The sequence below is a fragment of the Oryctolagus cuniculus genome, chromosome 6 (assembly GCF_051225735.1).
Source record: "Oryctolagus cuniculus isolate XC-2025 breed Fujian yellow rabbit chromosome 6, ASM5122573v1, whole genome shotgun sequence".
NCBI classification, from domain to species: Eukaryota; Metazoa; Chordata; class Mammalia; order Lagomorpha; family Leporidae; genus Oryctolagus; species Oryctolagus cuniculus.
In genome coordinates this window covers 62,782,093-62,807,924 of record NC_142872.1, presented here as the reverse complement: position 1 = coordinate 62,807,924, position 25,832 = coordinate 62,782,093, and the positions used below count along the sequence as shown (strand labels likewise).

General features: G+C 46.9%; 1 protein-coding gene across 17 annotated transcripts in view; it reads left to right on the top strand.

Annotated features, from left to right (window-relative positions):
- Positions 1-25,605, top strand: part of LOC138850216 (uncharacterized) — a 227,167-nt gene extending 201,562 nt beyond the window's left edge. For 3 of the 17 annotated variants that reach the window (XR_016235556.1, XR_016235555.1, XR_016235551.1), the window contains one exon: positions 425-661. Coding sequence is in view for 1 of the 17 variants with exons in the window: in XM_089335078.1 (XP_089191204.1) it covers positions 14,503-14,544 (42 nt within the window). In the remaining 16 variants the exon portion in view is untranslated. Of the gene's footprint in view, positions 1-424; positions 703-14,502 lie in introns of those variants that run through there. The other 14 variants (XR_016235565.1, XR_016235562.1, XR_016235552.1 and 11 more) reach the window with 12 other exon arrangements.
- The last annotated feature ends 227 nt before the right edge of the window (positions 25,606-25,832 follow it).

The window sequence follows — 25,832 nt, the reverse complement described above, 5'->3', positions numbered from 1 at the left end:
AACCTCTGTGTGAGAAAGTTGTCCAGTAAGCCATCAATTCGTGGACTTGTTTCCTTTGTTAACCAGCCCTTCTGATATGACTTTATGCAGGAAATTAAAAGCCCTCTGTGAGACTTGGATCCATGAGCATTTAGCAGGCAACGTATGAGCCATGAAAGCAGTCATGGGCAGCTGATTCAATCAAAGGAGGCTCAGTAATCGAAAATATAATTGCTTGCAATTTAGAAAGTCATTATCACACTGATGGATCTTAAAATTCACAATGCCATTAATTCTCCAACCCTTTCAGAAATGCCTGGTCATTTAACAGCCTGATTAATTCTCAGTACTAGTATTTATCTACAAGGTTTAGACTTAATTTTCTATTCACTCATTTGAAATAATAGTTTTGAGCTGCTCTCCATGTGTTTGCATTTGTGTCCAGAAAGCCATGAGGAATGGGAAAAAACCCTATATTTAAGGATTTCACGGTCTGTGCTGGAGACAGACCAAACAAACAGGCTGTCCACACAGTATGCTCAGTGCTACACCTGCAGGAACACAAGAAGCTTACGGATGGAAAAGGAGGCATCTCACAAGCACAAGGAAGCTGAGGACATCTTCTTGGAAAATTTGGCTCCAACTGAACTGAAGAGAAGGTAGGAGTTAGCTAAGCAAGCCTGGGCTGGAGTAAGAATGGCACAGGTAGACAGAAAAATATTTTCAAGGTCTCTGAAGTAAAAGGAACATGCCAGATATCAGTTTCCTAAGGCTCCATAATAAAATGCACCCCAAAATTCACTGTCTTGCCATTTTGGAGGCTAGAAGTTCATAATCAAGGTAGCACAGGTTGGTTCCTTCTGAGCATAATGGGAGAGAAATTCCACCCTGCTCCCTTAGCTCCTGGTGGCTTTCCCACAACCTTTGGCATTTCTCAGCTTACAGAACATATCATTCCAACCTCTGCTGTCATGATCAGATGGCATCTGGGGTGTGTGTGTGTGTGTGTGTGTGTGAGAGAGAGAGAGAGAGAGAGATCCCTGTACATATCTATTTCTTTATATGCATTTCCCTTGTTTTAAAAGGACACCAGTCATATTGGATTAGGCCACACTTCACCAACCTCATTTCAATTTGATGATCTCTGTAAAGACCAAAACTCCAAATAAGGTCACGTTGGGAGATAGTGGGGGTTAAGACTCTAATGCATTTTTCTTACAGGAATGCAATTCAACCTTTAACAGTCTGCCTTTTGACCCCCCCAAATCCATGTCCTTCCCACATGCAAAATGCAACCACCCTTCCCAATCTCCCCCCAAAGACTTATCACTCCAATACCATCTCTAAGGGCAAAATCTCATCCAAGCACCAAGTCAAAATTCCAAATAGCACCATCTCAATTATCCACCAAATCAGGCATGAGTGAGACTCACAATATGATTCGTCCCGCACCAAAATCCCTCTGGCTCTCTGTACATGTGAGAACACACAGTAAATTATCTCCTTCCAAAACGCAGGCTAGATATTCCCATTCCCAAAGGGCGTAAGGACAATAAGGAGATCTCTATCTCTCCTCTCTCTCTCTCTCTCTCTCTCCTCTCTCCTCTCTCTCTCTCTCCCCTCTCTCTCTCTTTCTCTCTATTATCCTGTCTTTCAAATAAACAAAATAGATCCTCATAAAACAAAAATCATTCTTCAATTTTCCTCTTTCCTATCAGGGCCCAGCCTAGTCATCTCATTTTAACCTGATTACTTTCATCAAAACCCCATCTCTAAATAAGACCACAGTCTCAGATACAGCGAGTGAGAACTCTAAAACATGTCTTTTGGGAGTGGGCACCATTCAATCTGTAAAAGCATGCTTAAAGAAGTGAAGGGCATTCAGTGTGTCTGGGAAGCAAGAGTGGAAAAAACTGTAGTCAGAAGACCTGGTGAGAATCAGCCCTTAAGGCTTCCTGGTCTGGCCAAAAAGCCCATGAGAGTTTCTCAGGCATGGAAAGCCAAGACACTGTGGCAAAGAAATGTGCTACATGAAGGATCTCTGTGAGTGAGAATCCAGTGGAAAGAAGTGGTCATCAAAGAAGGAGGTTCCTTTCTCTGAAGGGAGGAGAGAACTTTCACTTTGCTTGTGGCCTTGTCTAAATACTAATGGAGTTTGTGGATTCAAAAGTCTTCTGTAGCCTAGGCAGCTCATGTCAAGAGCCTCGGGTGGTCACTGACGTCATAGATAAGAGTGTTCATTATTAAATTAACAGATAGAGTCACTGTGCACTAACTACCCCTGCAGGACTTTTGTCCTCAATGAGTTGTATTATGAGAGTTAATATCAAAACTTATTCTCAAAGATTTATTCCACTTTAGTGTATTAAGTGGAAGATATGAACAGCCCTTGTCGCTACTGTTGAGAAACATTTTTTTTTAATTTGTGCAAATTGTTGAACTTTTTACTTAGTATAGAGTTGGTCTTCTGTGTATAAAGTTAATCGAAAATGAATCCTACTGGAGAATGGGACTGGGAATGGAAGAGGTAGGAGGAGGGGTGGGAGGGTGGATACAGTGGGCACAATCATTATATTCCTAAAGTTGTACCTATGTAATGCATGAAGTTTGTATTCCTTAAATAAAAGGTTTCTTTGGGGAAAAAATAAAAAGACCTGGTGAATTGCTCTTGCGAGTTGACATCACTATCGGTGAATGTGGTATTGAGTTCCCTTTGTGTTAGCTTCAATTAAATATTCAGGAAAAGGATTGGTGATTAGGCCAAGGCTCTACCAAGGGTGAGCAGCTGAGGAAAGAGGAACTTAACAGTGTACTTGATGGCAACAGCAGAAGTTTGGGGGGAGAAGTTGGAGATGGGTGGGGCTGGTCATGTACATTGTGGTCTTAGAACTGCTTTCAGGAGGACCTGCGTTTTATTTAGCTCCGGCTGCAGAACCCATGTGGGTGGGGAACTTGCCCGAAGATTGATATGTTCTCTCTCTTAGTAGCAAAATACACAGGGGCCTGGAAAATTGCCTTTGGCGGAGGTTTCTGTGGCTCTATTTCTGTTTGACTTTTTCAGAAAATTAATGTTTCTTAAGGGATATCATATTTTTAGAAAAGAAGATTGTTTAAGTTTTTAATGATGTATTATGTAGGAATCAACATGAAAACAACCCTGAAATACAAGACCTCTATTGCCACTTCTTTATTTATTTATTTATTTTTTTAACAGGCAGAGTGGACAGTGAGAGAGAGAGACAGAGAGAAAGGTCTTCCTTTGCTGTTGGTTCACCCTCCAATGGCCGCCGCGGCCGGCGCGCTGCGGCCGGCGCACCGCGCTGATCCGATGGCAGGAGCCAGGAGCCAGGTGCTTTTCCTGGTCTCCCATGGGGTGCAGGGCCCAAGCACCTGGGCCATCCTCCACTGCACTCCCTGGCCACAGCAGAGAGCTGGCCTGGAAGAGGGGCAACCGGGACAGAATCCGGCGCCCCGACCGGGACTAGAACCCGGTGTGCCGGCGCCGCTAGGCGGAGGATTAGCCTAGTGAGCCGCGGCGCCGGCCCCTCTATTGCTTCTTAAAAACAGTTTTTTATCTAAAAAAGTTTTAGGTTTACAAAAAGTAGTGATGAAGATGGTATACAGAGAATTCCTGCAACACCCATGTCCTGTTTCTCCTCTTATTAACATCTCACTCTGGCATTATTCAGTTTGCTAAAATTAATGGATCATTGTTGCCACATTGTTATTCACTGAGGTCCACATTTTATTCCCTTGTTATTCACCTTAACCGAAGGCCCTTGGTCTGTTCCTTGATCCCATTGGTCTGTTCCTTGATCCCACGCAAGGCACACTACGGCATTTACTTGTCCAGAGTTCTTGGGCTCCTCTTGGCTCTGCCAGTTTCTCAGGCTTTCTGTCTGACACCTGGCGCAGTTTTGAGGAGTACTTGTCAGGTGTGTGGAAGGCTGTCCCAGCACGAGGATTTGCCTGCTGTCTTCCACAGAAAGAGCCTGGGGAGGGGTGTGGTTTAGGGAGATAGATCTCAGCAGTGTCATCACATCACACCCGCGGTAAGGTACGCATGCTCACCTCACCTGATCACCAGGGCTGTGGACTTGATCCCCACTGAGAGCACATTCCCTTCCCCCTGGAAGCCCCTCCCCTTTCCTGAAATACGCCAGTGGACAAAGTTCACGTTTAGAGAGAGGGACATGAGCTCCCCCTCCCCTACAGCAGAATATTGATGTCAATTATTTGGAAGCTTTTGCTTGGGAAATTTGTGCATTTCAGTCTCTTTTATTTATGTAGTCAATTATTTTTATCCATATCAACTTGTGGATGTTTATTTAATACTTTGGGATACAATCCAATACTACTTTATTTATTTTGTACTCAAATTGGCCCAGCTTTGTCCACTGGGAGTTCTCTCGGTTGGCTCCTGTGTCCGTTGTCGGGTCCCATCATCATCATCCGCGTTGCTTGTGTGCTTGTGTGTGTGAGTATGAGCGTGTGTCAAAGAATTCCTTACTGTTGGAAACTACAAGATTCTCCAAGCTTAGCTGAATATTTCCTGATCCAGTCCCACAGCCAGGCATTTTCTCCAAGGCCCTTGGGTTCCTTTCCCTGGAGAATGATGTTGGAAATCAAGCGTGGGGCTCTCGACAGATGCTGTTGGGATGTCATTGGCTTCGGTGTCTCAGCTGACAGAATCAGGAAATCACATGCGTGTATCCTAATCGGAGCAAATATGCGTTATCTCTCCATATGTAGACATTTTGTGAATCTGGATCTATTTTAAACTAAACATAAGTTCATACTGAGGTCTCCAGCTCTGGTGCATCACCAACTGGACCATCTAGCCTCATTCGTTGCTTATCTGTAACTTCCCATTCAGCTGTGAGGAATCTGGCCCCCCACCATCTGCTTTCCATTCATTTAACTGTCTAGTTCCAGTATAGACGTGTACAGACGTATCAGGATTGTTACTGCCCTATGAGAAATAACATTCCCAAACAGTTTGTGTAGGCTTTATTATTACAGACTTCCTCAATTCTTAAGTTGTTTATTATTTATTTAGCCTTTATTCTTACAGACCACCGAGTTCCCAAGTAGAATCTTCTTCCTCCACCTTCTTCGGAGTGTTATGAAAGCCACATGTTATAGAGTTAGATTGCTCTGTCACCGTATGTACTCCATCTTGGGATACCCTGATCTCCTAAGTGATTTTCTTTTAATTTGCATACTTTAAGAGTTACTCTTTGTATCTAAAGTTCTTCAGGTTTTGAAAACAAAACAAAACAAAACAAAATATCCCTATCACCATTATAGTGTCATATAGCATTTTTTTTCATATATACATATATAATTTTAGCATAGTTTTACCACCTTAAAAATTCTCTTGTGTTTTACCCATTCAACCCCTCAGAGACAAACACTGATCTGTTGTTAAAACCTGCTCTGTGGGCTGGCATTGTGGCTGAGCTGGTAAAATTGCCATCTGAGATGCCAGCATCTCATATGGCACAGGTCTGAGTCTTGGTCGCTCTACTTTATATCCAGCTCCCTGCTAAATGGCCTGGGAAAAGCAGCAGAAAATGGCCCAAGTGCTTGGGCCCTTGCCACCCACATGGAGACCTGGAAGAAGCTCCTGGCTCCTGGCTTCAACTTGGCTTAGCCCTGGCCCATTGTGGCTATCAAGGAGTGAACTAGTGGATGAAAGTTCTCTCTCTCTTTCTCACTCACTCTCACTCTCTCTCTCTCTATCTCTCTGTGTGTAACTTTGACTTTCAAATAAATAAATAAATCTTTAAAAAAGACATGTTCTATAGTTCTTCCTTTTATATAATTTTAGAAGATTTATTTATATATTTTGAAAGAGTTAGAGAGAGAGAGAGATCTTACATTCACTGGTTCACTCCCCAGATGGCTGCAATGGCTGGGAATGAGCCAAGCGAAAGCCCAGAGCCAGAAACTTCTTCCAGGTCTCCCATGCGGGTTCAGGGGCCCAAGAACTGGGGCCATCTTCCACTGCTTTTGCAGGCCATTAGCAGGGAGCTGGATTCAAAGAGGAGCATCTGTGACAAGAACCAGCACCCATATGGGATGCTGGTGTTGCAGGCAGCAGCTTTACTCCCTGCACCACAGCACTGGCCCCCTTTTACTCAATATTAATCCAATAATGTGCTCTTTTCTTCTGGGAACACTTTCTAAGCCCTGCAGTGAAGGCCCAAGACCATGGATAGTACCTGTCTTTGTACGCCTGGTTGGATGGTACCCTTCCCCCTAACCAGCTGCAACAGTGCTGGTGTGTGGCAGCTGCTTATTCTCTGGCAGACACAGCTGTCCAGGTGGTTTACGTTTTCTAGTCCACACTTGTCCCTGGGTCTGTGTGACCATCGCTTTGTTGCAATAAAAGGCTTAGTGTCGCTGCTTACAGGGCTTCCCTGGCTGCAGTCTCCACACAAGCTCAGCGCTCTCTGGAGCACCATGTGGCTGTCAATCAGAAGTCATTTTCATGTTTCTCACCAACCAGGTTGATGTCTCTTCCTCCTTAGCCAGGCACTTCGCACACACTGTGGCCATAGCTCCAGTTTGTGGTTCAACAGCAAAACCAGCACAAACTTCTTGTTCCTTCACCACAATGTCACGGATAGCTGATCTTAGCAACTTCAGCATACGATTGCTTTCATTCCTTACATCAGAGCTTCCACCTTCTCGCTGAAAGGAAACACTTTATGGCTTCTCAAGAGTATATCTCAATTGCCAGCTTCACTACCCTTGTGTTTTGGGGCCATTATTAAGTAAAATAAGGTGACTGGAATACAAATGCTGCATTACTGCAATACTGTCACAGTCAACCTGGTTACCAAGATGGCCGCCGAGTGGTCAGAAGCAGGCAGCGTGTTCAATGTGGGTGCCACACACTCCGGGAAGGATGGAGCCAGACAACACCAGACTTCATCATGCTACTCAGAATCATGTGCAATATGCTTTACTTATGAGCTGTTTTTATTTCTAGAATTTTCCAGTTACTATTTTTGGAACGTGATTGAATTGGTCAACTGAAACCCAGAATGCAAACCCTTGGATGAAGGGTGACTACTGAAACTGACGTTGTTCACTTATCAATGCACTCTCATGGTTCCTCCATGTTTCTGCATGACTTATTAGCTAATTTTTTAAATTTTGTTTAAGGAGTGCATCTTCATGCATTTAATGTATACAGATTTGGGAACATGATGATTTTTGCCACCTACCTCCCATACTCCTATCTTTCTTCCTCCTCTCTCTCTCTTTATTTACTTATTTTTATTTATTTGAGAAGCGGGGAGAGAGAAAAAGAAAACAGTAGAGCTCCCATCCTCTAGTTCAGTCTCCAGATGCCCCCAAAAGGGTGGGCTGGACTGGGATGGACCGAAGGCAGGAACTCAACTATTTGAGTCACCACCTTCTGCCTCCTGGGGCGCACATTAGCAGAAAGCTAGAATCAGAAGCCTAGCTGAGGCTCAAACCTAGGCACTGTGATGGGGTATGCAGGAGTCCCGAATACCACAACACCTCCCAGCCCCACCATTTATTTTTGATTCTTAGAGCTTCCATCTCTCGACATATGTAACACACTTATACTTTTCATATTCTCTACTGTCTCCACTATAGCTTTTTACATGTTAAGTATATTTATTTTAAATTCTCTATATGGTAATTCCAACATCTGCGTCACATCTGAGTCTAGTTCCAAGGCTTGGTTTATATTTGAATTTTTGTCTTAGCATTTGCAATGTCTTCTAATTTGTTGTTGAAATCCAGTCGTGCTGTATTGGGTACTATTGACCTGGGGTCCATAGGTAAGAAACTGTTCCGTGTTGGATGTGTGGTGGGACTGTAGGTGCCAGAGGCTTCAGACTCCCCACATGCTTCCTTGTGGTCTTTACGCTGTCCCAGGAGTCTTCCTCAGAGCCAGTCTGCCACCATGCTGTGCACTTCAAGACACCCATTCTTCAAGCATTTCTGAAAACACACTTGTCTCTGCAACCGGCAACCAGACGAGGGTGTTTATGAGGAGGAACTAAATTTAGTTGCCTCTGTTAAAGTTGAAGTGGCATTTCGAGCAACTACACAACTGATTCGAGGTGGCAGTTCCAGCCGCACGTAGAATGTGCCAACGCAGCAATGGGAAAGATGACCGTGTCAGCCGATTTCTTCCTCACCGTTGCTCAGGCTGGGGTCAGCCCAGTTGCTCTGGTCCTTGATCTTCTGCAAAGCACCTTGCATCATCTTCCCTTTGGGGCTTTGATGCCCAAAAGTAGAACGAGCAGCAGGTAGACATCTCAGTCCCAGAAGCCAGATTGATAAGACATAGCACTTTCTTTTCTATAATGTCATTTCATTCATTGTATTTCCGACTCAAAGTCTAAAATTTGGCTGATTGATTGGGAGAAAACTTAACTACTTTGTCTGTCTTTTTTGTTTTGTTTTGTTTTTTTGTAGTTCCCACTCACTATGGTTTGAGCATTAGTGCTGGAAGCATGGTTCCCAGTGTGCCAGTGTTCAGAGACGATGGGACCTTTAAGAGGCGGGGCCCAGTGGGTCCCTCAGAAAGGATGAATGTTGGCCCTGTGGCATGAGTTGTCTCTTGTGAGAGTGCATTGCTATGTGACGCTGGTTTGAGCACCCAGCCCCTCTGCATGTACCTGTTTCTTTTTCTGCTTCCTCATCTTGTGACCTAGCCAGGGAGCCCTCACCAGACCCCACAAAGACAAGATGACCTGACCTTGAACTTCCCACCTCCAAAACTGTGAGTTCTCTAGACCTCTTTTCTGTATAAGTAGCCAGCTTCAGGTGTTTTGCAATAGAAAGAGAAAACAGGCTAAGACATACCAAACACTTGCACAGGGGAGAAGAGTCTGATGGCGGGGGAAGTTGGAGTGGATGAGGGGTGGGAGACAGCACATTTGTCCCTGCCCCCAGGGGTCTGCACAGGTCACTGTGGTGCCATCCCCAGGTCCTGTCACCAGGTTCCCTTGTGCTTGGTGGCTTCTTGACACTCACATTTCACACTTGTGCTGGGTTTCCTTCATGAGCCTCTCTGATATCCCTTCTGGCCATTTCTCCAGTCTCCCTACCTCTGTATTGTTGCATCTGGGAAATGGTGTTCATGCCCCTTGGCCACAGCCCACAGATTCATTCTCTCTCTCTCTCTCCCTCCCTCCCTCCCTCCCTCCCTCCCCTCCCATTTCATTCTGTTCTCAGGAAGGGGAGCCCTGATGCCAACACTGTGGTCAAGACTCGGTTGATGGCACAAGTACTCTCTCTTTTAGGTTTTCTACAAAACTCTCTGTAAGCTAGCAAGTCCCTGTCTTGGGAACACAATAGCCAGGAAGTCCTATAGACCATGTTCCAATTTCTGCCCAGAAACAGGCAGTCTCCAAGGCAATGAGTCAGCCTACAGTGGTTGGCTTGCCTGGAGAAGGGAAGGAGGAAATGCAGGGAGCTAAGGGATCTGAATTCATTTCTCATTGAATTCATTGCTGCATCTCGAGGAGGCCGACAGCTCCCTTGCCAGTACACATGGCTTCTGTTCTGTTTACATCTTCAACTCCGAGGCTCTTAATTGTGATGAATGCCCAGTTACCCTGACATCAAATTCCTTGTGTTGGACTTCTGTCATTTAGGCAAGAAAGTGACCATCCCATACTGACAGGATGGGGACAGACCGATGTTTGTGTTATCATAATCCCAACAGTTCACTCACTCTCCAAGGGCTGTTTTGACCAGGTGTGCATCAGAGGTCATGCATGACACTATCCCACCAGAATCGGGCTTGTTGAACAAGGGGCCTTGCATGCATGCGTGATGGACCTCAGTGGGATCAATGCAAAGGACTCGTCACCGCTGGCTCCCAGTTGGGGGACAACAGGAACACTGGGTGGTAAAGCAAAGTTGTTAGCTTCAAAGAGAGAGAGCTAGAGGAGTGTGACAGGAGGTTAAGAGGATATTTTTCATCTTGCTTCAGCATTTCAGCTAAAACCTCGGAGCTTTTGAAGAGGTCTGGAAAGTACCGCATCCCTTAAGGAGATTTCCAGCATCCCACAGTGACCACAGCTCATCTTTCCAGCTGCCACAACCACATATAAGAAGGCCAGCATCTCAGGCCGGCGCCGCGGCTCACTAGGCTAATCCTCCGCCTGCGGCGCTGGCACCCTGGGTTTTAGTCCCGGTCGGGGCGCTGGATTCTGTCCTGGTTGCTCCTCTTCCAGGCCAGCTCTCTGCTGTGGCCCAGGAGTGCAGTGGAGGATGGCCCAAGTGCTTGGGCCCTGCACCCCATGGGAGACCAGGAGAAGCACCTGGCTCCTGGCTTCGGATCAGCATGGTGCGCCGGCTGCGGCAGCCATCGGAGGGTGAACCAACGGCAAAGGAAGACCTTTCTCTCTGTCTGTCTCTCTCACTGTCCACTCTGCCTGTCAAAAAAAAAAAAAAAAAAAAAAAAAAAAAAAAAACCAGCATCTCAAGAGAGAGGGTTTTTGAATTTATCAGGCGGTGAGGTGGTGGAGACAGTTGCCAAGGTGAAGCAGGCACTTCATCTCTAGCTGAACACCTGCTCAGTTACAGGGAATCTCAGGATGCATCTCCAGGCAGGAGACCATGGGTTTCCTCTCCCCGGGAGCTGGGAGGAAGGCAGCACTGGGTGGAAGCAGCAACCTCAGTGTCCGTTGGAGCAAAGGGCCATGGGTTCCCAGGGGCCACATGGAAAGCCTGTGCAGCCAGCTTAGAAAGTCCCTCCCTAGTAGAACTGGCTGTCTCCCTACAGGAGGTTTTCAAACAGCCCAGGCTACCATTCCTGGGCAAGAGAGAGAGAGAGGAAGAGAGAGAGGGAACCATGGCAGAGGGCACGGAGCCACCCTAAGAGACCACTGGGAAAGGCCACAAAATAAAGCCGCTTCACACAGCTTCCCTTGCCTCTTTTCTCCTCGTCTGGCCCTTGGGATGCCCCAAACACCACTCCTGGAGGAGTGGTTAGACCTGAGAGGCAGAAAGAGAGGCAGGTGAACCGGACAGGAGATTAAAGCTGAATTTTAGATGGGTTGAAAGCCTAGAGTACTTACAAGTTGGGCAAATGCCCAAAATGACTGAGAAAAAAAAGAGAGCCAAGAGGGTTGCCTGAAGTTTGGGTGTAAGAAAAAATAAAAGGTTATCTCTCATTTCACCTGACCAAGGTCAGCCTATGTAGTCACCCAGGTACGGGGGACAACGGGGAACTACCTGGGAGGGGGATCACTAGAGAAATGATGACAGAACTCTGCCTATGGGGTGTCACGACTGGAGCGGAGGCTGGGACCCAGAGGCACGGGGGCCACCGGGAGCTGCAGAGTCGTCTTCCCTCTGCCGTGTACCGACCCTACGCCTCCAGTCTGGTCACAGACTTCTTTCGGGGTAACTAGGAGCTCCTGGGCCATCTGCCTCTCTGAATCCCCACGGCCACCCTCCAGCCCTTCTTCACCCTCTCCCTCTGCCTGTGAGACACGACAACCGCCTCCTGCAGCCCCACTTCCTGCCGTCTCCACTGGCACCGCTGCACTTCGTCCTCTCATTTGACCCTAGCCAGTTTCTGAGAAAGCGAGGACTCCTTGAAGTCCTTGGCCTGTCACTCAACCCTGCCTGCTCTATTCCTAACCGGATTCTTGTTGCTCGCCTTCCGGCCCTCCCTCTCACAAGTCCTATCCAGCTACACTTCTGTGCCTTTGCAGATTCTACTTAGCAGGCCAGTCCCACTCCCTTCCTCAGGACCAACTCCTAGTCACGCTTCAGTGCCCACTATTTAAGTCCCCTGCTCTGTTTGAAGTCTTCACGTTTCTTTGGGGGCTTGGTGAGATTTTCTTGCTTTTTTTGTTTGTTTGTTTGTTTGTTCCCTGGCTGGTGGTGAATCATGAGATTAGCTCAGGCTTCTGTTTCAACAGCTAGGACAAGGGGCAAAGGGGGAGCTGCCACTCACATCCTGTGGGCAGAGGCCGCCACCGAATGTCACATCAAAGATCTCAGTTGCGGTGGGCACATTTGCATGAGTGCATGGGAATAGCTAAGACTTGGGTCCTGAGGTCTCTGTTCTTCAGCGTGGATCACTTCCATTTCTCTAACTCTAAAGAGGCTATGACCACTGGCCCACTCTTGTCTTTCCAACAAATAATACATGCATCTAGAAACTAGTAAGATTAAGGTTAATATGTGATGCTGCCTTCAATTAATCGTCTCCCAGAGAAAATTCAGCATGAGAGGTCTGTCTCTGCCTCTGCAGAGATATCTCTGGGTGCCAGGCCCATGAAGAGTTTAGGGGTGCTTCTGGGACCCATGAGGAATGTTCCCAGGGCACAGTTCCCTTCCCGCTACATCAATGAGACCTCGGTCTGAATCCGGATCCTCTGGGGTGTGCATTGTGAGCTGAGTGACTAAACTTCTGTTGAATCCATTTCCTCACCTGTCTGCAGAATCACTCACGGTTATTAAAAATCGCGTATACGCCTTGCGGCGCCGGCACACCGGGTTCTAGTCCCGGTCGGGGCTCCGGATTCTGTCCCGGTTGCCCCTCTTCCAGGCCAGCTCTCTGCTGTGGCCCAGGAGTGCAGTGGAGGATGGCCCAAGTGCTTGGGCCCTGCACCCCATGGGAGACAGGATAAGTACCTGGCTCCTGCCATCGGATCAGCGCAGTGCGCAGGCCGCAGCGCGCCGACCGCGGTGGCCATTGGAGGGTGAACCAACGGCAAAAAGGAAGACCTTTCTCTCTGTCTCTCTCTCTCACTGTCCACTCTGCCTGTCCAAAAAAAAAAAAAAATCACGTATAGAAAGTGCCATATGCGATGTCCAGCACAGAGCTGGAATATTTTCTGTAGCTTCCTGTTCATGCTCTTCATGAATTGTCACTTGAATCGGAACGGCCTGAGATTAGTTGGATAGACACGTATGTAAATGACTTTAAGAAATAATGGAGTGAGCACAAAGACTTTAGTAAAAAAAGAAATCACTTCAATGTTATTTATATGAGTGAAAAAAAAATTAGAAACATCCAACATTCTGCAATAAGAGAATGATTAACTAGACTGTTGCATAGCCTTTAAACCAATTCCAGAAAATAAGATTTAAAGACATAGAGACAAATCCACAGTAATGATAATTTTTGAAAAACAGTTTAAAATTGTGGGCAAAATGAATGTTTTTGTTTGTTTGTTTAAAGGCGTAGGTGTATAAAAATACTTCTGTAGAAAATGAATGGAATGATGGCAAGTGTGGTGGCGATTAGATCAGAATTTGATAAAACTGGGTATTTCTGTCTTCATCTTTGTACCTATCTGAACTTTTAGCTTCTTCACAATGACCGTCTTGAGTATGACAGTGAGACACGGGGCTGGCATTGAGGCTGGCAGCTAGGATGCCTGCAGCCCTTATCAGAGCACCTTAATCCATCCCTGGGGATGGTACCCCCATGACCTGACCATCACCTCATCACCACTGCCAAGAAAGCAATTGACGTGTCAAGCTGACCTTGTCTCTATCTGACTCTCCTTCCTTCCTCCCACCTACCAGAAAACTTGTCCCACCTCAGGCAGGGCCTCAGTGGCAATGAGGGAAGGGTAGGGAGGTACCGATTCCCAGAAAACTTTTCCAAGGAAATTGAATCTCTTGGTCACAGAGGAGCAGATTTTTTTTTTCATGGAAATACGAGTAAAACTTTTATATGAAAACATGTATTTTATATTATGCCACTACGATGTAGATCATATCATAGAGATCATGTGGGAATGCAATTGTAGTGGGCAGATTCTGTGACTTGCTTAGTGTCTAATTTATCTTGATGCACACAGCTATGAATCATTTATTTTCACAGCTGTGTACTCTTCTGGTGAGTCTCAACTCTAATTCATGTATACACTTTATTTTATGGATTTTTTTGCAGCTTTTTACTATGATATGAAATGATATCTTGAATCAGCCCATAAAGAAAAATGTATTGTGAGTATAGACTTAAGAATAAAGTAAGAGGGATTTTTAAGCATTTGAGCCTTCAAAATAACTAGGATACATTAAATCATTTCCCAAAATTAATTTATACTCCCAATAACCTCTTAGGATGCTTCATATTTGTCTTTGTGTTCTGCTTGTTTACATTGATATCTCCAAACTTTTTCCTTTCCAACTTTTGTTCCAACATAGAAGGGAAATTTGTCATTGAGGCCGCCTTTACCTCTGTGGGTGTGAAGTGGCTGTTCCCACGTTCGTGGGTCGTGTGCTGGCCCTCTTGGGAAATGCCCTGCAGAGAGCTTGCCCCATTCCTTTCTGTAACATTCTTATTTTCTTTCTGGTTCATTAACAACTTTGCCAAGTGCTTTGTCAGCAGTATGTGTTGCTACTATCTTCTCCAAGTTGGTAGCTTTACCTTATTGAAGCTTGATGAGCAGTAACTATTAGTTTTAATGTAGTTAAATGTGTAATTCTTTTTCATTCATTTTATAGAAATTTACTTATTAATTTATTTTCATTTTATTTGAGATACAGTATGAAGGAAAGAGAAGAAGAAGAGGAGGAGGAGGAGAATGAGAAAATAGGAAGAAGATGAAGGAGGAAGAAAAAGAAAAAAGAATGGAAGAAGAGGAGGAGGAGGAAGTGGAGGAGGAGGAAGTGAAGGAGGAGGAGGTGAAGGGGGAGGAAGAGAAAGAGAAAGATGGAGGAGGAAAAAGGTGGGGAGTGTGGGGTTGAGGACTCCTGGCACTCCTGAGCAATTATCCCTAAGATCTGAAAACCGTGTTCACATAAATCCTGCACGTGAGTGTTCTTAGCAATTTTGTTCACAATAACTAAAAACGGACATCACCCAGATGTCTCTCAGTGGTTAAACAGTGGTATCTCCATGCCACGGCATAGGACTTTGCAACAGAACAGAGAAAGTTACTGACACACTGGGACCTTGGAGAGCTCTCAGAGGCATCATGCTGAGTGTAAAGAACCAAGCATCACACTGCATGATTCTGTTTCTGTAACATCCCAGAAACCGCAAAACGATAAAAGATGGAGAACAAATGAGTGGCAGCTGGGAGATAACGTGGGGTGAGGGAGGGGGTGGCTGTGGCTGCAACATGTCCGGGCTGGTAGCAGGGCTCAGCCAGTGTCTGTGAGCCATGTAGCCCTCCGTTGCCAAGCTCCCCACTACCATCAACCCCATGGACAACTTCCTTCCCAGGAGTGCCCTGGGCTTTGGAGCAACATCGCCACCATCCAGCCTCTGAGAGTCTGGGAAGTTAGAAGGAATGAAAGGAAAGAACTGAAGTCCCAGTTCTAAAATAATATTGAACTCTGCCATCGGCGATTCTGAGGAGGCGGAGGCAACCGCTGCAGACTAAGTCTTAGCCCACAGCAAAATCCTGCTGCCTGCATTCAGAGACGGCACGGCCTCAGAGGACAAATCTGCTTTATTTATTTACTTTCCAGGAGTTCGAATCCTTGAGGGGCCACAGTGCTGGGCGCATTCTGTGTCCAATGGCCTTTTCAGGAAGTTGCTTCTGGGATCGGCATGAACTGTGCCGGCGTTCCCATGAGCACCAGTGACTTTTCCCTGGATTGCCCTGGTTTGGTTGGGCTCATGGCCGCCAGTCACTATGCTGTCCTTCGCTCTGCACACATAAGCACATCTCTTTTAAGGCCTCCACAAAACACATCAAACACCGGAGTAGGAGGAAAGGTTTATTGTTGGGTGGGGGAAGCCCGGTGAGCAGGTGGGAAGAGGGCCAAAGAGTAAGAGAGAGAGGGATCAGGGGGGAGACATGCATGCTGGAAGCAGGTCCTGTTACACCTTTACCGGGGGACAGGGCTGTAGGAGCAGCGAATCCCAATAGGGTGGCGGTGGGGCTGACACCTGTGGTTGGACCCAAGCTGACTGTGTAAGGTGGCAACGGGGACCAGAGCCCAAGATGGTGTCCGGGGCATAGATGGTGCCACAGATAAGATGGCACCATTTTACTAACATCTCTAGCCCAGAATTCAGTTCCATCTTCTGCATCAATAGTTTCTAATAGAAGAAGTGCTTTGTGCTCTCTTTGGTCCCAGATACCTCGCTTATAATGCACCACAGCCTTCCAGACACATCTGCCTTTTATTTTTCTTTTTAAGATTAATTTATTTATTTGGCAGGTAGAGTTATAGAGAGAGAGAGAGAGAGAGAAGGTCCTGCATTTACTGGTTCACTCCCCAAATGGCTGCAATGGTCTGAGCTGAGCTGATCCGAAGCCAGGAGCCAGGAGCTTCTTCCAGGTCTCCCACGTGGGTGCAGGGGCCCAAGCATTTGGGCTGTCTTCCACTGCTTTCCTAGGCCATAAGGAGGGAGCTGGATCTGAAGTGGAGCAGCCGGGACTAGAACCAGTGCCCATATGGGATGCTGGTGCTGCAGGCAGAGGCTTAGCCTATAGCACCAACCCCTGTATTTGTGTTTTAGAAGTCCTGCTCTCACAAGCCTCCACAGGCTCCAAGGTGGCAGAAAGAGTGATTTCTTGTAAAAATCAAAAATGCCTAGGGATGCTTTCAACACCTGTAAAATGCAGTATACTTTAAATAATGAAAGCTTGCAAACTTTTGCTCACCAATATTTTTGCTGTTATCTGACTCCCCAGCTTAAGGCTGATGAGGAAATGCTTTCATGGCACCTGAAGATAAGGCCTCGGTCATTCTCTAATCTGTGACGCACGTGCTGTGTGCCAGTCCTTAGACTGGCTGGCAGGAAGCAGTATGGGGAGTAATTAGATGCTGGGCAAGATGCTGGTTAAAATGGCTGCAACCCATTTCAGAGGACTTGGTTCTGTGCCTGGCGCTAGCTCCTGACTCCAGCTTCATGCTAGACCCACCAGACCCTAGGAGGCAGCAGTGGTGGCTCAGGTAATCAGGTTACTACCACTCACATGGGGAGCCTGGATTGCATTTGAAGCCCCCAGCTATAAGTCCTCAGCCTGGCAGGGCCCAGGACCCTGGCAGACAATTGGGGAGTAAACCAATGGATGAGAGCTCTCTCTCTCTTTCTTGTCCTATCTCTGCCTGACAAATAGATCAACGACAACAAAATTTCAAAGCCAACATTGTGAAAGCACTGGTCCATTCACAGAGTAGGGTGGAGGGGTGGTCCATTGAGAAGTTCACTGAGAAGATGGGGGAGGGTCAAGCACTCTGACGGGTGGGTCAATCCATCCAGAGGCTGGGGGCTCACACACTAGGAATGTTCTAGTCCATTTAGGGGACTGGACGTTCAACACTCTAAGAGGTAAGACAATGCATTCAGAGTCTGGGGCCTCAGCTGCAAGTTTCTAGAAATTCCCCCTAAGAATTAAACACATAAATAGTACCTTTTTCAGCAATGAGTATCATTCAAGAAATAACTTAGCTCTTTGGCCATAGAAAAATCTGCCATTAAATAACCATCCATTTGCCTTGACTGATTTTTCTAGAGCCTTAAAAATACAGTGAAGAGCAGTTACTTGAAAAGATGTTTTTGATACAGCATAAAATTAGAATAGCAAATTCCAGGTGACAGGCCATCAATTCACAGTGACAAGCTGGGCAGTGATCCTGAAGGCTTGGTCTCTGGCCCTGGCTGAGCGACCCCACAGCCGGATTGCGGGCTGAATCAGATTCTCTCACGCTGCAATCTGAAGATCAGCGAGATGCAGTGCTTGGAAATGGAAGGATTTGGGAGGTTAAATGTGGCTTAGGCCCTGACTCTGAGTTAGCTCGCGTCAGTTTGGGCTGCAGGAATCTTTGGAGTGGCTCGTGTGTGACCCTTCCTGGAGCCTGGGAGTGCAGCTCGCTCTTTGCAGCAAAGAGAAGTTCACAAGTCCCAGGAGCGTGGAACAGGCTAGTGTCTACTAGGTTCCAGCAATTTATCTACATTATCTTTCAATCCTGACATGGTAGTGACGAACCCATTTTATAGATGAGATGACTGAAGTTCAGAGCGAACTCCAGAGCCCCCTACTGGCAAATGATGGCATTTAATCCCATAATCCTGCGCTTTTTATCATCACCCTTAGATCAGACACAAAATTGGAGGGTTACAAGGATGCAGAGAAGGAAACACATTCAGAGAGAGGGGAAGCTGGAAGGAAACGTATGAAAATGATAGGAGTTGTTACTCTGATGGGACTTAGAATTTCTTCTTTCTTTTCTGCATTTTCATAATTTTATTTAATATACGCTGATAGCAAAATGAGATCACAGAACAGCTCCCAAGAGCATTTCGGGAGTCGGGGACTTCACTGGTGTCCATGCCTAGCTGTGCCTCTGAGGCTCGGCTTGCACCTTTTTCCTGCTCCCTGGGAAAGATCTCGTGCACAAGTCACCTCACTCCGGAGGCACAATGACGGGTTCTCTGCTTCAAAGGCGCTGTGATTTAATCACCACTAATCGCTGCCCCCAGAGATCTGCATTTTCCATCCCTTGGATTTGCTGTCTCTCAACTCAAACAGCTCAGTGAGTCGTTAAGCAAGTCAGGATAATAGACATCCGACCACGAATAACCCACCTCTCTCCCACGTGCCTCTCGTTATTTTCCCTTGTGTTGATTGATCGTGCTAGAAATGCTGCTCTCACCTCTCATTATGCTGTGCAGAGTGTTGATGAAGACTCAGGGAGCTCAATCCCTCTCCTGCTTAGAATGAAGGAGCTACCGCTTATTCGGCATCTACATTAGGCCTTGAGCTCGCGGCTCTGAACACAGCGTCTCATTCATAACAGGGAGGGCAGAGCCCTGCACTGCCATTTCTCAGGCAGGAAGACTGAGGCTGAGGGAGAGGATAAACAGGGTGCCGCGGGTGACCCTAACACCACCGCTGCATTCTCAGCCCTGACGTCAGGTGAACAAGGTCTTGCCAGCCTGCTCTGGCCCTGACCGTAACCTTGGACAGGTGGCTCATCTTTCCACAGCCTCAGCTCCTCCATGTCTAGTGCAGGGAAGAGCAGCAGCAGGGGTGGCCACTGTGGCAGTGCTGTCCGTGCATCTGCTGAGGTCTGGATATGTGTGAATGCATCTCCCGGGGGCGGGGGGCTGACACCTCACTTCATAGTGAACGACGGAAGGTGGAAACTTCATCCAGCAATGGTGCTTACATAAGTTCTCCAGGGCGGAGTCTCCGTGGCTGGTGGCTGCACAGGAGAGGGGGCAAGACCAGGGACACACACACATGAGTTTCCTGTCTTGCCATATGATGCCCTGTACCACCATGGGACACCATTGGCAGGAAGTCCATGCCAGCATCAGCCCCTTGACCTTGAGCCTCTAGAACCATGAGCTAAATAAACCTTTTTTTTAAATGTTACCCAGCCCCTGGTGTTCTACGATAGTAATGACAAATGGATGCATAGAGTACAAGGATGCTTCAGAAGGTTCATGAAAAATGCAGTTGCAGGGAAACTTTATTTTGGTGCCCCAAATTTTGAAATCTGTGCTTACAGGTGGTCTCTAGGTAGTCCATGAAAACGTGTATTATGAAGAAACTATGCCTGGATTTCAAAGTGAGCTTTTCTCTTTAGATTTTAAAGATTTATTTTTTATTTGGAAGATAGAGTTACAGAGAGAGGGAGAGACAGCCACACACACACACACACACACACACACATGCACACAGAGAAATGGGGTGGGGGTAGATTTTTCATCCATTGGTTCACTCCCTAAATGACCACAGTGGCCGAGGCTGGGCCAACCTGAAGTCAGGAACTTGGAACACCACCCGAGTGGGTAGCAGGGGTCCAAGCATTTGGGCCATCTTCTGCTGCTTTCCCAGGTGCATTAGCAGGGAGCTGAATTGGAAGTGGAGCAGTCAGGACACGAACTGGCGTCCATAAGGGATGCCGGCATTGCAGGAGGTGGCTTAATCTTGGGTCACAATGCCAGTCCTGACTTATCTTTTCCTAAAACTAGTATCTATTTGAAAGGTAGAGACAGAAAGAGAGGGAGAGAGACAGAGAGTGTGTGCTTCCCTTTGCTAGTTCGCTCACCAAATGCCTCCAAGAACTAGGGCTCCACCACACAGAAGTCAGGAGCTACAAACTCAATCAGGGTCTCCCATGTGGGTGGCAGGGACCCAACTGCTCGAGCCATCACCTGCTGCCCCCCAAGGTGCACAAAAGCAAGAATTTGAAATCGGGAGCGGAGCCGGGCTTCAAATTCAAGGACTTTGGTGTGGGATGTGGGTGTCCTAAGCAATGTCTTTACTGTTGGGTCAACCACCTTCCATTTTCCATGAACTTTTGACAGTGATATTAAAATGTTCTGGGGCAGGCATTTGGCACTGCAGTTAAGCTCCACTCAAGACTGGAAAGTCCAAGATCAAGACATGGGCAAATCTGGGGTCTTGTGAAGGTCAGTTTCCTGGTTCATGGAGGGCTCCTCCCAGCACCCCACATGGTGGGGAAGGCAGGGATGTCCTCTGGGTCCCATTTATAAGGGCACCGATCCCTATCCGAGAGCCCTGCTCTCTTGGTCTGATCATCCTTAATGGCCCCACCCACTAACACCATTGCTTGGGGAATAGGATTTTAACACAGGAATTTAGGGGGTTAACGGATATCCAGACCATAGCACTTACAGAATTCTCTTATTGATGCTTAAATTTGTCAGTGGATTCTCTTGAGTGTTTAGTAGATAGCAAATTGTCTGCAATGTGATTCTATTTTTCCTATCCAATATGTAGACTTCTGTTGTGAACCAGTTTTTCATGAGGTTGGTCTCTTTGCAAGTCTCCCGTTCCCTATGTTAGAAAGGAATGCTCCGCCGGCGCCACGGCTCACTAGGCTAATCCTCCACCTTGCGGCTCCAGCACACCGGGTTCTAGTCCCGATCGGGGCACTGGATTCTGTCCCGGTTGTCCCTCTTCAGGCCAGCTCTCTGCTATGGCCCGGGAGTGCAATGGAGGATGGCCCTGCACCCCATGGGAAACCAGGATAAGCACCTGGCTCCTGCCATCGGATCAGCGCAGCGCACTGGACGCGGCGGCCATTGGAGAGTGAACCAACGGCAAAGGAAGACCTTTCTCTCTGTCTCTCTCTCTCTCACTGTCCACTCTGCCTGTCAAAAAAAAAAAAAAGAAAAAAAAAAGAAAGGAATGCTCCAATACTTTCTCGCCACGGGTGGTGCCCTGGGGCTCCAGGGCCCTCTGGGAGCTGCCTTTCCTCAGGCTGTGGGTATTTCCTTTCAAGTTTCCCTGAGGTTTGCTTTTTATTTTATCTCATCCTTTAATTAGGAATGGGTGTTGGGTTTCTTTCTCTGCCTTCTTGGTACCTGTTGAAATGGTTACAATTTTCCCCCTTCAATTAGCTGATGCCATTTCATTTGCAGTGAAGTTGAACATTCGTGGCACTGTGTCTATGGAATACATTTCTAACAAGTGCATGTTAGTGTAGCAGCCAGATAAACATGCTCCCAAGTGGGTATTAGGGAGGGAACTGTCTCCCCATCTACCTGCTTTGCCGCCACACCTTGCCATTGTCCTCACCTTAGGCTGCCCCACTTAACTGTACTCAAGACATCGATGGGGTAGCATTTCCTAATGGGCAGAGTCCCCAAGGATGGCAGGTCGTCCCAGCCCTGTGCCTTCTCGGTCACCCATTGTTCTGTGTGCAGAGGCAGTGAGCAGAGCTGTTGGTCCTACCGTCTCCCTCTTCTACTGTCTGTCCTGCGAGGCTACAACTGGACAAGACGCAGCTCCAATGGCCCCCTTGGGACTGATCAGTCATCTTCTGCCTTCTTTTTGATTGACGTCCTTTAGGTGGCTTCAGCTGGGTGTCTCACTTCAACCCAGGCTTTTCAGAGGGCCCTTCGAAGCTAGCAAAAACCTGCATGCTGGGATCCATTTGATCACTGTCCTTGTGGCTGTCCCTCTAGGACTTCTGCTAGGAAAAGCTGGAAGGGCAGGGAATGGGTGCTCCTGGGTCTCCCCCTGTCAAATACCAGGGGGTCTAAGAGATTCTGGAGTCAGGTGTTATAGTGAGTTGAGTAGTATTCTACAAAAAGGCGCTCTCAAGTCCTAAACCAGGTGCCTGGGAATGTGACCTTATTTGTATTTGGAAATGGGATTTTTGTGGATGGAATTAGTTTAAGTATGCGGGGAGGAAGCCATCCTAGATAGTGGACCTTAAGTTCAATAACTGGTGTTACTATAAGAAGATGACAAGACACAAACAGACGAGAGGGGAAGCCGTGTGGAGGAGGAGGCAGCTCCAAGGCAGAGAAGTCAGGTGGAGCCAAGGAAGGATTTTCCCCCAGAACTCTCAGAGATGTGCCAAGCCAACATCTTGATTTCCAATTAGTAGATTCGAGACTAGTGAAAGAATAAAGTGCTATTGTGTTTTTTTTTGTTATTATTTGACAGGTAGAGTTACAGACAGTGAGAGAGACAGAGAGAAAGGTCTTCCTTCCGTTGGTTCACCCCCCAAATGGCTGTTACAGTTGGTGCTGTGCCAATCCGAAGCCAGGAGCCAGGTGCCTCCCCCGATCTCCCATGTGAGTGTAGGGGTCCCACGCACTTGGGCCATCCTGCACTACCCTTCCTGGGCCACAGCAGAGAGCTGGACTGGAAGAGGAACAACCAGGACTAGAACCCTGTGCCCATATGGGATGCCAGTGCTGCAGGCAGAGGATTAACCAAGTGAGCCACAGCGCCGACCCCTGAAGTGCTGTTGTTTGAATCATCCATTTGTGGTACTTTGTTCAGGGGAGTCCTAGGGAGCTAACGCAGTTTGTTAAGCATGCAGGCATATCAGGGCAGTGGGGCTTGCAGCACAGCGGGTTAAACCACTGTCTGGGACCCTGACATCCTACATTGGAGCGCCTGGGACCCAGTCAGGCCTCCACTTCAATCTGCCTTCCCGCTAATGTGCACCCTGGGAAGCCGTAGATGGTGGCTCAAGTGCTTGGGTCCCTGCGTCTCATGGAGGGGACCTGTATGGAGCTGCTGGCTCCTGGGTTTAGCCTGGTCCAGCCCTGGCTGTTGAAGGCATTTGGGGAGTGAAACGGGAGCTGGAACATAGTCTCTCTTTCTTTCAAATACAATGAAAGGATATTTATAAACTTTTTAAAGACAGGTGTATTAGGTTTAATGTTTAAACAGATCTAGTTTCGTTTGGAGAATCTTTCTCATTACCATAACATAAATACCCACATTTTAGAAATTAAATGCAAAACTACGTGACTATTTAATAATAGAGAAATTTTGGAAACCATTTAAAACTTCTGGCTAAATGGAACTGGCTAAATAATTCATTACATCATCCCTGAAATATATTCTAGAGCTGTCACAAAGGGTAATTATTAAAACCAACAACATCTAAAAGAAGATATTTATGTTAGAATGTTAAGTGACAAACAAACAATACAAATTTCTATTTGGGAGATGTATAATTATGTCTGCATATTTACAAAGGCTGCAAGACTGTACAAAAAAATGGAAATGATTCATAATAGAACAATGGGATTGCTTCTAATTTTAAAATTTTTCTGAGATTATTATAAAATCGTTTTCATCATGATTTTAATTAAAATTCAGTGACTCTTTTCTTAGGAGTAAAAAATAGTTGTAGAACAATTGTGTAATGAAGCAAAACATGTCCAGAGACTTGCCAAGAGTTGTAGGTGATTAATCTCAAAAATTAACTGGGAACAAACGGGTTTGTCAGGCAAAACGTTACTCAAAGAACAAATGCCCAGGCTGGTCTCTTTAAAATTCACACACACAAGGGACATACTTCTCCCTCCACCCGGAGCTCTCGTGTGGCACCCACCCCTCAGCCCCAGATCACATGAGGACAAGTTGGGGAGCTTCGGGGAGAAAGCCCACTTGATGGCTCCACCCCAAAGCTCCGACACCCAAGGATAACTCACGTAGACAGACGAACTTTAACCTCTAAAACTGGGAGATCCTCTGTTCTCTTAGAATAGTCTCAAACTCAGCTGTGTCTCTGCATTCATTTAGACTCACTTCGCCACACCCTTCAGCCATTTCAAATTGAAAAGGGCTTATTGTACTTGTGTTCTTGGGAGTCCAGCTCTCTAATACATGTTCTCTCTGAAAGGACCTAAAAATTGAGGATCTGCATTCTTTCTTAGTGACTCTGGTTATAAAAAATTAAGTTCAGGATTCCAGATGGTTCTGAATAGATCCCATTTAAATCATTATTGAGTACTTACTGTGTGCAAGGAATGAATCTTGGTGATGTGTAGAAGTTGATAGGAGAGCACAAATGGGTTTGATATAAACCCTCATCCTGGAAAACGTGGAACAGAATAAAATACAAGACAGCTGTGGCACTGAGGAAGATACCACAAGACCATGGAGAAGGCCATGGTTGCTGGGACAAATCCTAACTCGGGGTGTCAGGAAACGTCATCCAGGAAGACTAGACCTCATGGAAAAGGTGTAGGCAGGCATCCCACGCAGAGCAACAGCATGAGCAAAGGAATAAGTGCCTCACAAGGTGTGCTTGGAGCCTATAGGTGCAGACACCATGTTTCCCATCTCTACGCCCAGCATCTCACATCACAGCTGGCCCAGAGAGGGCTTCACGGTGACAGAGAGCATGCCTTGTTTATACACAGGTCCCAGGTCCAGTCAGAGCTTGGAGCCTGATCACCACTCCCCAGGGCTTTGCCACAGTTAGTACAGAATTGAGGGTCTCAACTAATGTAAGGCATTAGAGAATGGTGGGGACTACAGCCAACCAAGATGTAACTCTCATTTTGGGATGTGCCCTCAGTGTTGCTGGGTTTACTGATTTTTTTTTTTTTTAAGAAAAGCAAAAGCAAAACAAAACTCCTAATTTGTGTGTAAGAGTTTCAGGTATTTGAAATGTCTAAGGAACAAATGGAACATGCCAAGGGCTCAGTTCACTGTTCAACAGTTTGCACCCGAGGACAGAATGTATCTGCTCAGACGTAGTGGGAGATAGGACAGGAATGGTAACTTGGGGCCACGTCTGCAATGGCGTGGAATGTCTCCCTACGGAGCTTTGGATGTGTGGGTGGTTTTTCAACAGGCGAAGGGCAGGAGCAGATCTGTGGCTGGAGGGGAAGTAACTTGTGAAAGAAAGAGACGGGATACTGGAAGATCTGGAGGTCGTTGAAATACTCAGGTAATCGATGACAAGGGGTAGCTCCTGGAGAGTGAGCCCAGGATGGGACAGACCACGTGTATAGGAGAGAGATTGGGGAGGCAGAATGGCGAGGACTCAGCAAGCAATGGAGAGGGAGAAAAAAGAACAGTAGGGTCGACTTCAGTCTCGTCACCTGGGCAACAGAGCGATGGCCTCACAACTGCGGGATAGGAGAGTGGTGGCCACCATGTCCCCAGTGTGCCACCGTCCTTCTCGTACACGTTCCAAATGTCGCTCCCAGTGAATGGCTGCCTGCCTCCTCCCCATCACTCCCAAAGTGTGTCCCTTTGTTTTTCTCTCCCTCTCTCCTCTTTGCACTGCTCCACTTCTTTTCCCAAATTGTCATTGCAACAAGCTCTCCTCCGCATGCCTTCCCTTCTAACGGCAGCCCACCCACCCACCGGTCCTCCTCCTGCAAATGAGGCTTTCAAAGCTAATTACCTAGGGTTTTTTTTTTTTTTTTTTTTTTTTAAATCAGGCACAGGAGCTATACCAGGTGGCTTTGGCCTATTTTTAGGGGCTGTAGTTTGTAGGCTGCAGCATCACTTGTCACCACGGCACCCAGAGAGCACAGCTGAATTCCACAGCTGCGAGACCAGAGGATTTGCAAAATCTGCAGTGAGTTAGTTAACAGAGGGGTTAACGTAGTGATAAAGTCATGGTCTGTTGCAGGGTGGAGGCCTGTCCTCCAGCCCTCCTGGGTGAGG